The 17,526-nt window shown below is 42.9% G+C and overlaps 1 protein-coding gene across 1 annotated transcript; it reads left to right on the forward strand.

The window, feature by feature from the left end:
* Positions 1 to 2,841: 2,841 nt before the first annotated feature.
* On the forward strand, positions 2,842 to 14,743 carry pus1 (pseudouridine synthase 1). Its single transcript, XM_056290461.1, has 5 exons — positions 2,842 to 3,095; positions 7,404 to 7,615; positions 9,341 to 9,478; positions 9,737 to 9,839; positions 14,061 to 14,743. The coding sequence occupies exons 1-5, from the start codon at positions 3,029 to 3,031 to the stop codon at positions 14,741 to 14,743; spliced, it is 1,203 nt and encodes a 400-aa protein (XP_056146436.1). The 5' UTR covers positions 2,842 to 3,028.
* The last annotated feature ends 2,783 nt before the right edge of the window (positions 14,744 to 17,526 follow it).

Here is a 17,526-nt window from a genome sequence, read left to right on the forward strand (position 1 = left end):
TTGTCAGTGCAGTTTATCTACAGGTAATCTATATGTCTCCTGTACATACATATACCAGCCTGGCTACAGAATTGACTGAGCAATATCCATCCATGCATTATCCCAACCGCTTATCCTGCTCTCAGGGTCACGGGGATGCTGGAGCCTATCCCAGCAGTCACTGGGCGGCAGGAGGGGAGAAACTCTGGGCAGGCCGCCAGGCCATCACACAGGGCCTACACACACACACCCACACACACACACCTAGGGGCAATTTAGTACGGCCGATTCACCTGACCTACATGTCTTTTGACTGTGGGAGGAAACCGGAGCACCCGGAGGAAAGCCACACAGACACGGGGAGAACATACAAACTCCACACAGAGGACGACCCGGGACGACTCCCAAGGTTGGACTACCCCGGGGCTCGAACCCAGGGCCTTCTTGCTGTGAGGCGACCGCGCTAACCACTGCGCCACCATGCAACATCTACTTTTTTTATTTTGCTAAAGCAGCTGTCCTAACAGCAGCACTGGTGTACGGAGGGTCATCCATTTCAATAAATTCATAAATAAATAAAAGCACAAACAAGTAGGACGATTTTTGAGAAATTAATAAATGTAGCCTAAGAATTAATTGGTGAATAAATAAACAAATCGTTGAGTATATAAATTCTTTATATATATATAAAATGTTTTAAAAAAACACATACACACACCGTCGATGTTTGAGTGTTATGCAGCTCGACTTCTGTTTCTCTCAGTGTATGCAAAGTAAAGTTTGTTAATCACACATTCTTGGGTGGTGTCTCCCTCATCAAGTCAGAATCAGAACCAGAATCATATTTATTGGCCATGTATGTTTGCACATACATGGAATTTGACTCCGGTTTCGTGGCTCTCTCAGTGTACTTAACTTAGAATAACAACATTACAACACAACAATCTTCAGATATATACACAAGGATTGACTTGTACAGGTTAATTAAGAGGTGCAGTGATGCAGAGAATATATCAGAGATGCTGAAATAGATGTTAGCAGGTTACTTACATACATGCCTGAGGTAGATCGACATGACGGAGTGTACCAGTATACATACAATATACAGTACAGTATGTACAAAAATGTTGGATTTGTTTGACAGTGTTAAGTGTTCATTTCAATGACAGTCCGCAGAAAGAAACTGTTTCTATATCTGGTTGTTTTGGGGTACAGTGCTCTGTACCTCTCCCTACCAGAGGGGAGGAGTTGGAACAGGTTGTGACCAGGGTGTGATGGGTCTGCAGTGATGTTGCCTGCCCATTTCCAGAGGTGTATAAGTCCTGAATGGAGGGCAAGTTGGCACCAGTGATTTTCTCTGCAAACTTAACTGGCCGTTGTAGTCTGTCCCTGTCCTGTGTGATGACTGATCCAAACCAGACAGTGATGGATGTGCAGAGGACAGACTGGATTATTGCAGTGCAGAACTGAATCAACAGTTCCTGAGGCAGGTTGAATTTCGTGAGCTGGTGGAGAAAGTACATCACTGCTGGGCCTTTTTGGTGACTGTGTCTATGTTGGATGCCCACCTGAGGTCCTGCAAGATTGTGGAACCCAGAAATCTGTAGGTTTTCACCACGAACACCGTGCTGTTGAGTATGGTGGGGGTGGGGGGCAGTGTTGGGGGACTCTTCTTGAAGTCCATCTCCACAAGTTTGAGCGTTTTCAGCTCCAGGTTGTTATGGCCGCACCAGAGGGCCAGCTGATCAACCTCCCGTCTATATGCAGACGCGTCACCATCCAGGACAAGGCCAACGATGGTTGTGTCCTCCGCAAACTTCAGGCGTTTAATTAACCATACACCTTTACGTTTGCCTTCACCACCTTTCTCTTCACTTTACGTCACATCTTCTTGTACTCCTGTCTACTTTCTTCATCTCTTTGACTAACTCACTTCTTCTTTGCCAACCTCTTCCTCTGTGTACTACCTCGTTCCAGCACCACGTCCCCTTGTCTTATGCAAACTGCCGTGAGCATTAACTAGAATTTAAATGGCAATGTGTACTATTCACAGAGGATTGGGGAATGGTTGGCTGCAATCACAGTATTGTAAGATGGTGACAGATGTACTTAGCCCCCCCCCGGTGAACCTGAACACGCCCGTGCTCGGGCATACACTAGATGCCACTTGAGCGGTCCTGGACATTTTGGGAAGATCTGCATTACTGGTTGTTTCCTAAATTTGGCAATTTCTCTGAACTAGAAAAAAAAAAGAGGATGTGATTTTTGGTATGCTTGTGAAAGATGGAGCACATGATTTGGCAATTAACACAATTGTTATTCTTGGGAAAGTTCTTTTTACATAAGAACAGATTACCGAAAACGCAACCAAGCTTCTGCATGTTTCATAGGGAACGGTGTCATCAAAAGCGTTATAAAAATGTGACTTGATTGATTGATTGATTGATTGATTGGTTGGTTGGTTGGTTGGTTGGTTGATTGATTGATCGCTGAGGTTCGTGGAGAAAAACGCTATGATACGCTCTGACTTGATAAGAAATTGAACTTGCAGAAAACCCCTAGGACTCCCCTCCCTTGAATTGATGTATTTAATTTTATATATTTAATTTTCTTTACCTTTATTTCCCCCTCGTCCTTTTGTTTTACGCATTCGTACGTCGAATTTAAACGGTTCAACAAAACGAAAAAAAATCTCGGGGTTTTGGAAATCCTACGTAACCGGAAATACCTCAAACCAACATCTCGCGATATCTGTATCCGGCAAGTCAAACTTGACTGTGGCCATGTGTATTTTGAGCCGGAGCGACATAGTCAGCGTTACATAGAGAGATCGTGTTTTAAGTGGATTTACAAGGCGCGGAATATTGCCCGTCCGTGTGTGGTAGATGTGCTGTTTTGTTTCGACATTTCGTCCGTTGACTTCTTTCGAATTACAGTTTGATTTTACGGTTTGATCTTACGCGGGTCATTAGCAATACTAGCTACAGCTGGTTCCCATCTGTCGGTCAGTCTTCTTCTGCCGTCGTCAATGGTCCGGACCTAGCAAGCGATGTTAAAAACTCGACCGCTGCTAAGTGCCTTAGTAAACTCGAGACTGCTGACGTTCAGAAGCAACGGTGAGTACGTTGGACAACGAGCAAAGATGATAAATGCCCGCTGGGGTTTACTAACGTGGGCTGGACCTGTTCCTCTTCCGTCCACCAGTGTTTCTCAACCGGGGGTCCGCGGACCCCTAGTGGTCCGTGGTGTAATTGCAAGGGGTCCGTGAAAATGAAATATCTTTAAAAAAAAGATCCTATGACATTTATAGAAACAGGATTATTTTACTCAAATGTGACTGAGACCTTTATCTACCTAAACTATAAAGGGTAACAGGACTTTTTTCCTCTAATTACATCTGTTTCACAAGTGTAATTTATTGTATTTTAATAAGAGATCTCGCTCCCGTTTGCATTGTTAAAAGTTACTGCATAAAAATTCTGTTGTTACATATATCTGAAAGTTACTGAATACATATTCTGTTTTGTTACATATATCTGAAAGTTACTGAATACATATTCTGTTTTGTTACATATATCTGAAAGTTACTGCATAAGAACTCTGTTTTGTTAACTATATCTAAGTTACAACTGATAGCTCTTATTTTTGCCCCAAAGAGTGAATAAATGCTGTAATGCAATTTAAAATGCTGTTTCTATCAAATTGCAACCCCCTTCCCCCAAGATCAGGTGGAGGGGTCCTCAGGGTAGATCAAAAATACGCAGGGGGTCCAGGACCCCAAAAAGGTTGAGAACCACTGCATACCGTAAATGTATGAATATCACACCCATGAGGACCAAATTTCTGCCAGGACTGTTTCATTGATCAACCTTTTTTGGGGGGTCTAGCCCAGTATGTGCCCCGTCTCTTCGTGACGTTGTTAATCTGAAATGGGCTCGCACATGTGTACCAAAGACAGACACAAGGAATAAACCAACATGTATCTTTTTACCCGTTTTCAATCAGCTATTGTGTCTTTGAATGTATACTCATGTTCCCGAAGGTCTCTGCAGTCCCGCCGGTGGGGTGATGTGCAGGGGTGCACAGCTCCGCTAACTTGAGCCAAATATAGATACTCCTGCTCAACTATTGCTCCCAGTACAAGTGAAAGTTGTTCAGTCACATTTTTTATTTGAGTCAAAGTACTGGAGTACTTGCTTTTAAACATACTCAAGTATTCAAAAGTACATTTTCTTTTTAATGTCAACGCATTGCTGTATTGCTGCCACAGTGCATTTATACAGAACTTAATGACTGAAACAACCTGCTGAATGCACTGACTTGCTTGGAGAGGCTGTGGGATAAAAAAGCTTGCAGAATATGATACCAAGCCTATAGAAATGCATATAGAATCACAGTTGAATTGACAAAAGGACAGCCATTTAATTTTTCATTTGACAGTTCTCAATTTTTTTATTCAACACAACAATAAAACAATTTAATAAAACAACCAACCTACCTTAAAATCCCAGTTACACGCCTCTAGTGTTATAACTGCCCAGACAAACGAACTCAGTAGTATTAATTCACAACAAAATACATTGTTATACAATGAAGTATTGGTTAATTTTGAGGTAACATCCACTCAGTTTTAAAGTTCAAAAGAAGTGCACTTCTGCTGTCAGTGCTGACAATTTGTTGTGGCTGACTTCTACTGCACTGTCCATCCCACAGGTCTCAGGTGGTGACAGGTGAGACAATTCTCAGTCTGGTCAAACTTGAAGAACTTCTTATTCAACTTCACTAGAAGCTGGTTTTCAAAGTTGGGTGAATTAATTCTTCCCCTTCTTGGGCTGAAGATCAATCCAGCTGCACTAAAAAGCCTTACACAGGCAGAGGAGACAGGTAGGGCTGTAATATTCTTTTGCTGTGAAACGTTTTCTTAAAATGTAGGAGAACGGAGGAGAAACTGATTGCAGCCGTTGTTGGCTTTCCTGTCCTGTACGATGCATCCCTGTCCATTTACAGGGACATTTAAAAAAAAAATAAATGCATGGAGGCAGATCTCGGAGATTGTTGGGATGAGTGGTGAGGTTTAATCAAGTGAATGGCAGATTTGAGCAGTTGTCAATGATCCCATCCCCATCCCATTATCCAAGCCGCTTATCCCAGTTGGGGTTGCGGGATCCCAGCAGTCATTGGGCGGCAGGTGGGGAGACACCCTGCCACCCAATGACTCCGAATGAATCAGTTGTCAATGATGCAAGCTAAAAGTCATCATGAACAGTACGTAGCCTATGTGAATGATTGTGAGCAGGACTATTTTTTTTAGAGAAGTGAATCAGCTAAAATGAAACCATTCATATAAAACACTTCTGGTGGTATTGTCTCTGTGCATGGATAGTGGCGATTGCGAATGCTACTTCGTAGTCCATGGTGAAAACAGTAGTGTTTGAAGCAAGATCACACTATTTACAGGAAAATAAACTCCCTCCTAAAAAAAATTTTCAGCAGGAATGTACCCTATTTGTGGGTTCATGCATATATTGGGTGATATAGTAATAGACCTGCCTTTAAGAAAATATAAACAAAAAAGCCCACAATGAATACAGCAGAGACAATGTAAATATAACATAAATGATATAAAATATAATATATATAAATTTATTAGTATATACATTTTTATATATATATAAAAATGTATATTGCAGCGCAGTGGTTAGCACGTTCCCCTCACAGCAAGAAGTTCCTGGGTTCGAGCCCCGGGGTAGTCCAACCTTGGGGGTCGTCCTCTGTGTGGAGTTTGCATGTTCTCCCCATGTCTGCATGGGTTTCCTCTGGGGGCTCCGGTTTCCTCCCACAGTCCAAAGACATGTAGGTCAGGTGAATCGGCCATATTAAGTTGGCCCTAGGTATGAATGTGTGTGTGTGTGTGTGTGCATGCATGTATGTCAGCCCCGTGTGCTGACCTGGCGGGCTGTCCAGGGTGTCTCCCCGCCTGCCGCCCAGTGACTGCTGGGATAGGCTCCAGCATCCCCGCGACCCTGAGAGCAGGATAAGCATCTCAGATAATGGATGTATGGATAATATATACATTTTCTTTACAAAATTGATGCATCTCCCGTCAGTACATTTGCAGCCCACTTCCTCACAACTACGTTAGCTGCAGCAAGCGACACAGCGACTTGGCGACATACAGCGATACAGTCGCTGCCGGTGTGAGCGCAGGGTAACGGGAACCTTCAACGAAATGTAGTGGAGTCAAAAGTACAATATTTTTCTTTCAAATGTAGTGGAGTAAAAGTCATAAGTTTCCAAAAAAATTAATACTCAAGTAAAGTACAGATACTTGAAAAATGTATGTAATTACAGTACTCAAACAAATGCACCTCGTTACTGTCCACCATGACGTTTTTTGTTTTTTGGGGGTTTTTTCCCCCTTTTCCTCCCCAATTGTATCCGGCCAATTACCCCACTCTTCCGAGCCATTCCGGTTGCTGCTCCACCCCCTCTGCCGATCTGGGGAGGGCTGTTGACCGACCATAGGAGGCGCTAGTGCAGTGACCAGGACACATACCCACATCTGGCTTCCCACCTGCAGACATGGTCAATTGTGTCTGTAGGGATGCCTGATGAAGCCAGAGGTAACACGGGGATTCGAGCCGGCGAGCCCTGTGTTGGTAGCCAACACAATAGACCCCTACGCCACCTGGACGCCCCTATGTTTATGTTTATATCAAACATTTCGACGAGCCGTGTTGCTTTTGAGTTAGAAGGTATCACCGTCTGCTGCATGTCCTCGTTGTGCGTTACAGTAACCTACAGCAGACGGAGCCGCCCACCAACTCAAAATCCACTCTAAATATATCATTTCAACGTTTGTTTCATCCCAGTGTTCTGATAATTTATGCTACCTCGTCAAAAAATGTTACCGTAGCGCGAATCAATAGCAGCTTAATTCTAACCTCTCCTAACCATGTGCAGAACTGCTCAGTAGCACATCTCATAGGTAGCACATATCAACAGACCACCGGCTAAACACTTAAAAGAAACTGTGGGGAACTCTGGGAACGTAAGTACCCCTTTAAAGGTGCAAAAACAGATTGAAAACGGATAAAAAAGTGACCTTATCATTTATCCCTCATGTCCGTCTATTGTAATCTTGTGTTACCCTATCTCAGAGTTACAGGTGAAGAAGAGATTGGGTCGCGTACAAGGCTAATTTTGGTCAAGCCAATTGATTTGATATACTGTCCAAAAATGTCTGTACTACTTCCTGTTCAGGTGTTTGAATACTTATTGCAACCGATCCCCAAGGTGATGTCTTCAGGTTATCCGGATGTGAGAGTTTAGCAGTGCTCTTTATCCTGAATGAAGTAGGGCCGGGGAAGCAGAAGACAGTTGTCTCGAATACGTATGTTTAAAGAATATTGTACTTTTTACAGGTTGCCCTTATTTTTGCACAATGAGCGAAGACTCTAAATCCACCCAATCGCCACCAAAAGTCAAGAGAATCGAAGACAGCGAGAGTGTGCCTGAGCCCGCTGCCAAAAAAATCAAGTTAGATGGAGAACATACAGAAGAAGAAAAGAAATATCAAAAAAAGAAAGTGGCCCTTTTAATGGCATACTCTGGAAAGGGATACCATGGAATGCAGGTTAGTGTCAAATAATAATAATAATGATAATGATAATGATATCAAAATTAGGAGCTGGTGAGAAATGTTTCAGCAAACAGCATTCTTCAGTGCCTGTGCTGTTCTTAAAAGAATACAATGATGATGAATGAGTGATGTTTATTATGATAATTTGTTTATTATTGCTGGGTTGTCGTGTTGTTATTCTATGTTAAGTACGCTGAGAGAACCATGAAACGGAGTCAAATTCCATGGATGTGCAAACCTACATGACCAATCAACATGATTCTGATCTGATTATAATGTTCAAATTAGATATTTAAGATTCAGTTTTATTTACCAAATATCTTCACTTACCCTGGATTTGACTTGTTGTGCGATAGCAACAGTTTGGCGGGCCAGAGAGTAAAGAAATTAAGGGAAAATGTTTATTTGTAAAAAATGAATAAGGTCATACTTAGAGTTTTACAAATGAGAAGGGACCTGCAGACTAACGGACCAAAAAAAAAATCCTGATAAATTGAGCTACTTCACCATCTCAATCTGGCTACATCTCATCCATCCATCAGGCGGGACGTGAACCCGGATCTCCTGCACCACGGGCGACTACGTTAACCAGTCGACTGTAAACCTGGGGTTTACTGGGGACCCTTAACTTTACTGGGGCAGTACAGTGGTGCAGTGGTTAGCGCGGTCGCCTCACAGCGAGAAGGTCCAGGGTTCGAGCCCTGGGGTAGTCGAACCTTGGGGCGTCGTCCCGGCTTGTCCTCTGTGTGGAGTTTGCATGATCTCTCCATGTCTGCGTGGGTTTCCTCCGGGGGCTCCGGTTTCCTCCCACAGTCCAAAGACATGTAGGTCAGGTGAATCGACCGTACTAAATTGTCCCTAGGTATGAATGTGTGTGTGTGTGTGTGTGTGTGTGTGTGTGTGTGTGTGTGTGTGTGTGTGGGCCCTGTGATGGCCTGGCAGCCTGTCCAGGGTGTCTCCCCGCCTGCTGCCCAATGACTGCTGGGACAGGCATCCCCGCGACCCTGAGGGCAGGATAAGCAGTTTGGATAATGGATGGATGGAAGCTATTACTGTCAATTATTCTACCAAATTATGTTGTCATACAACATTTGAAGGACACTTTAAGAAATAAAATACTTTTTTTTAAAATTTCAATTCCACTTTGTTGTAAAGCACAACAGGTTTTTAAAAAGTGCTGTATAAATAAACGTTATTCTGATGATGATGAGGATAATGATGATGATGTTGATCGGTCCGAAAGCCTTCAGACCCAACCTGATATATTGCATTTAAGAAATAGTCTTGTTGTGGGTAAAAAAATTAATATTATTACAATTGTATGGATGCAGCCAAGTCATGCCTAATAGGACAAATAATGTGATGAGGAAGATTAACTGAGTGAATTAGCAGCGCCAGGCTCCGATTGTTTGCCGTCTTTCATTTTTTTGCTCAAAATATACAGCAAAAGTTTAAACTCATCCTCATTATGTGGGGAAATGTAAATGTCTCAACACTAGAGTTTGTAATTATCAACCCGAACCCTGTATGGCTCGACCCGATTGGACTGGTTCAAGGTTCAGATTATTTCATTATTCCAGCGGGTTTGACAGGGTCAGGCTCTGTGCTGCAGTGGATAAATTAACTTGAACCTGAAGTTGAACTTGAACGTGCGAGCGGGCGGGGTGCTCTCCCACTGGCTACATTTATTATTGAAATAAAATGTCATTTATGTTTCAGAGAAACTGTGGAAACAACCAGTTTCGCACTATTGAAGATGATTTGGTGACGGCGCTCGTCAAATCTGGCTGCATCCCCGAAAACCATGGAGACGATATGAAGAAGATGTCTTTCCAAAGATGTGCCAGAACAGATAAGGTCTGAAGTGGCACCACATCAAATACAGTAATCCCGAGGTTGTCTGGAGCAATAAACCATCCACAAAAACCGCTAAAAGTTTTTATTCCCCACCTCGAACCTCTGCTCCTAATTGGTTATGTAATCACTTTGGGTGTTTAATAGCTTAACAGCACCTTCTCATATGAAGGCTAATTAATATATATTGTTTGCATGTTTTTCTTGTCATATCCTGTTATCACAGATGTTATCTCACTGTCTGCCCCCCCCCATTGTCAGGGTGTGTCTGCAGCCAACCAAGTGGTGTCTCTCAAGCTGTGGTTGATTGACGACATGATTGGAAAAATCAACGAACATCTACCACCGCAGATCAGAGTGCTTGGTGAGACATTGCTTCTGTCTTGTACAATGGAAAGTATTTGTACAAACCCCAATTCCAATGAAGTTGGGACGTTGTGTAAAACGTGAATGAAAACAGAATATAATGATTTGCAAATCCTTTTCGACCTATATTCAATTGAATACACTACAAAGACAAGATATTTAACGTTCAAACTGATAAACTTTATTGTTTTTTGCAAATATTCACTCATTTTGAATTTGATGCCTGCAACACGTTCCAAAAAAGCTGGGACAGGGGCAACAAAAGACTGGGAAAGTTGAGGAATGCTCAAAAAACACCTGTTTGGGACATTCCACAGGTGAATGGGTTAATTGGAAACAGGTGAGTGTCATGATTGGGTATAAAAGGAGCATCCGTGAAAGGCTCAGTCGTTCACAAGCAAGGATGGGGCGAGGTTCACCACTTTGTGAACAACTGCGTGAACAAATAGTCCAACAGTTTAAGAACAGTGTTTCTCAGCGTACTATTGCAAGGAATTTAGGGATTTCATCATCTACACTCCATTATATCATCAAAAGATTCAGAGAATCCGGACAAATCTCTGCACGTAAGCGGCAAGGCCAAAAACCAATATTGAATGCCCGTGACCTTCGATCCCTCCGGCGGCACTGCATTAAAAACCGACGTCATCCTGTAAAGGATATTACCACGTGGGCTCAGGAGGACTTGGGAAAACCATCGTCTGTTAACACAGTTCGTCGCTAAATCTACAAGTGCAAGTTAAAACTCTACCATGCAAAGCGAAAGCCATATATCAACAACACCCAGAAACGCCGCCGGCTTCTCTGGGCCTGAGCTCATCTGAGATGGACTGACGCAAAGTGGAAAAGTGTGCTGTGGTCTGACGAGTCCACATTCAAATTGTTTTTGGAAATCATGGACGTCGTGTCCTCCGGGCTAAAGAGGAAAAGGACCGTCCAGATTGTTATCAGCACAAAGTTCAAAAGCCAGCATCTGTGATGGTATGGGGGTGTGTTAGTGCCCATGGCATGGGTAACTTGCATATCTGTGAAGGCACCATTAATGCTGAAAGGTACATACAGGTTTTGGAGCAACATATGCTGCCATCCAAGCAGCATCTTTTACAGGGACGTCCCTGCTTATTTCAGCAAGACGATGCCAAGCCCCATTCTGCACGTGTTACAACAGCGTGGCTTCGTAGTAAAAGAGTGCGGGTACTGGACTGGCCTGCCTGCAGTCCAGACCTGTCTCCCATTGAACATGTGTGGCGCATTATGAAGCGCAAATACGACAACGGAGACCCCGGACGGTTGAGCAACTGAAGTCGTACATTGAACAAGAATGGGAAAGAATTCCACCTACAAAGCTTCAACAATTAGTGTCCTCAGTTCCCAAACGCTTATTGAGGGTTGTTAAAAGGAAAGGTGGTGTAACACAGTGGTAAACACGCCCCTGTCCCAGCTTCTTTGGAACGTGTTGCAGGCATCAAATTCAAAATGAGTGAATATTTGCAAAAAACAAAGTTTATCAGTTTGAACATTAAATATCTTGTCTTTGTAGTGTATTCAATTGAATATAGGTGGAAAAGGATTTGCAAATCATTGTATTCTGTTTTTATTTACGTTTTACACAACGTCCCAACTTCATTGGAACTGGGGTTCGTAGTTATTAGATCCGTCTGGGCTGATATTAATTTAAGAAAAATCTTTTTTTTGTTGCTGTTTGCATAACCATCTAATTGACGTGTTACTTAAGTAAATATAATGTAATGAACCAGACAAATTCTCTATTTTACTGGATATAATTTAGTCCACCTCAGTAGCCTCCTATCAGCTGTTGTGCTGTATCTAGCTGCTGGGGCGTCCGGGTTAGCGTAGCGGTCTATTCCGTTGCCTACCAACACGGGTGTCGCTGGTTCAAACCCCCTTGTTACCCTACGGCTTGGTCGGGCATCCCTACAGACACAATTGGCCGTGTGTGCGAGTGGGAAGCCGGATGTGGGTATGTGTCCTGGTCGTTGCACTGGTGCCTCCTCTTGTCAGCCGGGGCGCCTATTCAGGGGGGAGGGGGAAGAACTGGAAGGAATAGCGTGATCGTCCCACACACTACGTCGCCCTGGTGAAACTCACTGTCGGGTGAAAAAAAGTGGCTGGCGACTCCACATGTATCGGAGGAGACATGGTAGTCTGCAGCCCTCCCCGCATCGGCAGAGTGGGTGAAGCAGAGACCGGGACGGCTCAGAAGAGTGGGGTAATTGGCCAAGTACAATTGGGGAGAAAAAGGGAGAAAAATTTCAAAAACAAAATGCTAGCTGCCTCAAACAGGAATTTAGAGATAGACTCTTGGTTGCAGCAGTGTAGCTGAAGGCTTTTGCACACCAAGTCAGACTTTTTCGTCATAATATGTTGCTCGTTAAATGGACATGACCTCACATTTTGGACAGTTTTGATTGCCTGCATTTTTAAAAAAACATTTTTTTTTACGCATCCATTCAAGGAGCACACACATAGAGCACGTGTGTGTGTGTGTGTGTGTGTGTGTGTGTGTGTGTGTGTGTGTGTGTGTGTGTGTATGTGTGTGTGTATGTGTGTGTGTATGTGTGTGTGTGTGTTTTCCTGCCGTAGACCTATCAGTTGCAGCTTGATTGTGTTAATTGGTTAGAGTTAGTTTTCACTGCTCCTGACACCCTCTCAGAATTGAATTTACCCTGTAGGCCCTATTTCATTTTTATTTTTCTTCCCAGAAAGAGAAAACATTTGAATATGCTACTTAAAGTTATAGTGATTGCCAAGGTGGACTCAAGTTCTGTTTCACATAGGCTTCACCATCTAGCTTTACCTTGTGGGTCCAATCCCAGGCGCAGATTTTCATATTGAAAATGTCCCCTCATGCACCTACTCACTGGGCCATGCCCATAAGTACCAATATATAATGCCGGCATGGCAGGAATTCACCCTTCAAATCTTTCACTGAAAGAGCTACTTACCTACCATTTTGGCCTCCTCCACATGGAGTTGAAAGAGGACAGACTTTGAATTTGTTGTACCCTATCCAAGCGCTGTTTTATGTCAGACGCAAAGTGGCTGTTAGGTCCACACAGCAACTGTTGGTGTGTTATGGAGACGTGTCCCAAGGCCAAGCTCTGTCCAAACAGCGTCTGTCTCATTGGTTGTGCAAGGGCATAGTCTGAGCATTTGCCAACATGCGCCCCGGCCTCAGCGGGAATCGGAGCACACTCGGTGCATGGCCTGTCAGCTTTGTCCACAGTGTTTGGGGGAGTACTAGTGGAAGACATGCACAGCTTGCCCATTTATCCATTTCCACTTGATGAATATGTCCAAAACCTCTTTCTGTCACTTGGTTTTGAGTGCAGCATTTCCTAACCAGGCTGCTGACTCATTCTAGTGGACCTGGTGGGCACTCAGCTGGTGGTTATAACTGTATTCCGCTCACGCTCACTGTTCTGGCACTTTACGCACAGGACTTCCTCTGTCTATCTCACTCAGTTTCAATTTGTAACCCCACTTAATGGGTCTCCCTACGATTATAGCACTTGAGTTACCTTAGTAACTATCAATTTTTGTAGCAGAAGTAGCACTCTTCAGTATCATAGGAGTAAGCAAAAAAGGTAATAGTTAGGGTTCAAGCCCGAAGGGCAAACTCATGCATGGGCCTGGTGCAGATTTGGCCACAAATCAATGACATTTTGTCCAAACACCACCAAACTTGGTGGATATTTTTAAATAAACTGTTGAAGCTTTCAGCTTCTAATGGTCTGTGTTGGCTTGAACCCCAGAATCGCTGCTTGCAGCTACAATTTCAATATTAGATTTTGTAATGAACTTTTTTTTTTAATTAATCATGTATGAAAGAGCCAGATTCATCACTTTAAACAGATTGTTTGATCCCAACAACCAGATTATTTAAACCATTGTTGGTATAGGAAAGTTTCCATCTGGTGGCTTTTGGTGAGTATTTTGCAGTTGATCACTATAACCGTGATCATTATAAGCAGTTTCCTTCGTAATTATAACTAAATACTTTTGTTGATAAATTAAAGATATTGAAATGGTGAATGGTAAAAATAATTCTGCATTGAACTTTATGATAGATTAAACAGTGTGGGTTTAGGTTTTGACAGTCATTGTTTCTTTTCACCAAACTAAACTAGAGCAGAGCTGTGGAGGAAATTGATGTGAGAAAGCCTTACAAAAAATACCCTGGCTTATGTTCTTACAGGTTGTAAACGAGTGACACAAAGCTTCAATTGCAAGAACAACTGTGATGCACGCACATATTCTTACATGCTGCCAACAGTGGCCTTTGCCCCAATGGACTATGATATCCAAAATTCAGCAGCCTTCCGACTTGAACCAAACACACTTCAGCGGATCAACCAACTCTTTGCCCTCTACAAGGGTACCCATAAATTCCACAACTTCACTTCTCAGAAGAGCCCGCAAGACCCTAGTGCGCGCCGCTACATCACAGAGATGTCCTGCGGAGAGCCATTCCTTTCAAGCGATGCCGAGTTTGCTGTGATCACTGTACGAGGCCAGAGCTTCATGCTGCACCAGATCCGGAAGATGATAGGTCTGGTGATTGCTGTAATCAAGGGTTATGCCAAGGAGGATATAATGGAGCGCAGCTGGGGACATGACAAGTTGGATGTGCCCAAAGCTCCTGGGCTAGGCCTTGTATTGGAAAAGGTGCACTTTGATAGGTACAACAAACGTTTCGGTGGTGATGGCCTCCATGAATGCCTGGAATGGAACCAAGAGGAGGAGGCTGTTAAGGCCTTCAAAGAGGCTTATATCTACCCCAGCATTGTGGAGACAGAGCGTCAGGAAGGGTCCATGATTAACTGGATGGCCACACTTCCTATCCATGATTTTAAAACTACAACTACTGAAACAAAGTGAAAAAGGAATCACTAGCAAGTGAGTGGATTTCATGATGGGGTAATAGTCAAGTCAGGTCAATTCAATTTGTATAGCCCAATATAAAAAATTTGCCTCGGGGGGCTTTAAAGCAACAAAACATCCTGTCCTCACACCCTCACATCGGATAAGGAACAACTCCCTAAAAAAAAAAAAAGCCTTTAGTAACAGGGAGAAAAAATAGGAAGAAAGCTCAGAGAGAGCAACAGAGGAGGGATCTCTCTCCCAAGACAGACAATGTGCAATGGATGTTGTGTTTACACAATTTACAGAATACAAAATTGAAAGAGGATAACAGAATTATTATGGAATTATAAAATATAGGAAGAATACCATGAGGATGATGCCAAGCAGTGTCCAGACACCACCGGAACTACCCAGGACCTGTGCCATGTGACCAGCATCACCACGTTGTCAAAAAAAAAGTTTTTTGTCACACGTGAGAGAAGCATATAACATTGAAACAGGATAACACAATTATATGGATTTATAAGATATGTAAAAAGAAAATATGATGAGGGGGATGCCAAGCAGTGTCCAGGTGGCGACCACCATCAGCATGGAGACCTGGGAGGAGGACAGACTGCATGTGCACACAAGGGAGACTCGCATAACGCCATTCACACACACAAGAAGAGAAAGGAGAAGACATCATTCAGAGAGAAAAAAGAGACAGAAACTGACCCGCTATGCATTACAGGTTGTGAAGTACTCAACGTAAAGGCAACTAATTGTAGGCTAAGGCAAAAAGAGGAGTTTTAAGTTTGGATTTAAAGAACTCAACAGACTCTGTCTGATGGCACCGGGCAGATTATTCCACAAGAATGGGGCTCGATAGGAAAAGGCCCTGCCACCAGCTGACTTCTTTTTAACCCTGGGTACACATGGGAGCCCTGTATTTTCAGAGTGAGGAGCTCAAGATGGATTATAAAGTTTGAGATCAGACAGGTAAGATTGGGTAAGCCCATTTAGGATTTTATAAGTCAGCAGAAGCACCCTGAAGTCATCTAACATGGATAAGAGGCCAATGAAGGGAGGCAAGAATTGGTGTAATATGGTCAAGTTTTCTAGTTTTAGTTAGGATTCTAGCAGCAGCATTCTGAACCATACGAAGACTTTTAGTATTAGCAGGTGGCAGACCTGAAAACAGAAGAAACAAATGACGTATTAAAGTCTCTGTGTCAGCCATGGACAGGAAAGACCAAATTTTAGCTGTTATATAAATGAAAAAAGGCAGTCTTGGTGATTTCTTTAATGTGCTTATCAAAGGAAAGGCTGAGGTCAAATGTAAAACCAAGATTTTTGGCTGCCACACTTTGTGAAATCAGAGTTTTTGGTTGTTATTGTTACTCGATCAAATTGGTGTCAGCGTCTAGCAGGGCCAATGACCAGCATCTTGGTTTTATCCAAATTTAAAAGCAGAAAGTTTAGTGATATCCAATTTTTCACAGCAGCCAAGCAGGCTCTAAATTAGTCATTTGAGTATGATCATCAGCCCTTACAGGCACATACAGCTGAGTATCATCAGCATAGCAGTGGAAATTTATTCCATAACTGTGTATAATTTGGCCAAGAGATAAAATATAAAGAGAGAAAAGTAGAGGGCCAAGAACTGAGCCCCGAGGTACACCATATTTAACGTCAGAGAATTTTGATGTAATATTACTATAGCAGACACAATGTGTTCTTCCAGATAAATTGGACTTGTGCCAAGAGCAAGCTAAGCCAGAGGAACCAAAATTACAAATTAATCTGTCAAATAGTATACAGTGATCAATGATGTCAAAGGCTGCGCTGAGGTCCAGTAGTAAAGCACAGAAGTGGAATCAGAGTCCATAGCTAGTAAAAGATTGTTCACCACTCTGGTCAGAGCAGTTTCAGTGGAGTGACAGGCCCTGAAAGCCAGTTGAAAAGGTTCATATAGATTTCTTCTATATGGGTCGAAAGTTGTTGATACACTACTCTCTTGTACTTTAGAATAGAATGGAAGATTAGAGACTGGTCAATAGTTACTAAGAGACCCTGGATCAAGGTGTGGTTTTTTTTTCAAGTCGAGGTTTAACCACAGCTGTCTTAAAACTGCTGGGAGCAGTGGCAGTAGTAAGTGATAAATTAACAATGTCTAGCATTGTAGGGCTCAGAAAAGGACAGATGTTTTTAAAAAGTATTGCTGGTAAAGGGTCAACTAGGCAAGTAGTTGGTTTAGAAGCTGACATGAGCTTAGTCAAAGTATCAAGAGAGATGGTCTAAATCTTACATTGATAATTTCTTCAGAATCTAAAAAAATAAAGCCACTTTATATGACATTGTATGCTTTGAATGAATTTGTTCTCTGCATTTAACCCATTCTATTGTAGTGGCCAACTGCAGCGCCTGGGGACCAATTCCAGTTCTTCTTTCCATTGCCTTGGTCAGGGGCACAGGCAGGAGTATTAACCGTAACTACTACTACTACTACTACTTTTGGCTGCTCCCGTTAGGGGTTACCACAGTGGATCATCCATTTCCATCTCGTCCTGTCCTTCGCATCTTCCTCTGTCATGCCAGCCACCTGCATGTCATCCCTCACCACAGCCATAAACTTCCTGTTTGGCCTTCCTCTTTTCCTCTTCCCTGGCAGATCCATATTCAGAATCCTTCTTCCGGTATACACAGCATCTTTCCTCTGCACATATCCAAACCATATCAAAAAAAAAAAGTGGGCGGCACATGGCCCAGTGGTTTGAACTGTTACCTCACAACAAGAAGGTTCTGAGTTCAAACCC

Source organism: Lampris incognitus, chromosome 12, assembly GCF_029633865.1.
Source record: "Lampris incognitus isolate fLamInc1 chromosome 12, fLamInc1.hap2, whole genome shotgun sequence".
NCBI lineage: Eukaryota > Metazoa > Chordata > Actinopteri > Lampriformes > Lampridae > Lampris > Lampris incognitus.

Excerpts from the sequence above, each read along its gene's own strand:
- pus1 (XM_056290461.1), top strand. The coding sequence starts at position 3,029 with ATGTTAAAAACTCGACCGCTGCTAAGTGCCTTAGTAAACTCGAGACTG. Across the intron at positions 7,616-9,340 it reads AGGGATACCATGGAATGCAG|AGAAACTGTGGAAACAACCA; the intron begins GTTAGTGTCAAA and ends TTTATGTTTCAG. Across the intron at positions 9,479-9,736 it reads GATGTGCCAGAACAGATAAG|GGTGTGTCTGCAGCCAACCA; the intron begins GTCTGAAGTGGC and ends CCCCATTGTCAG.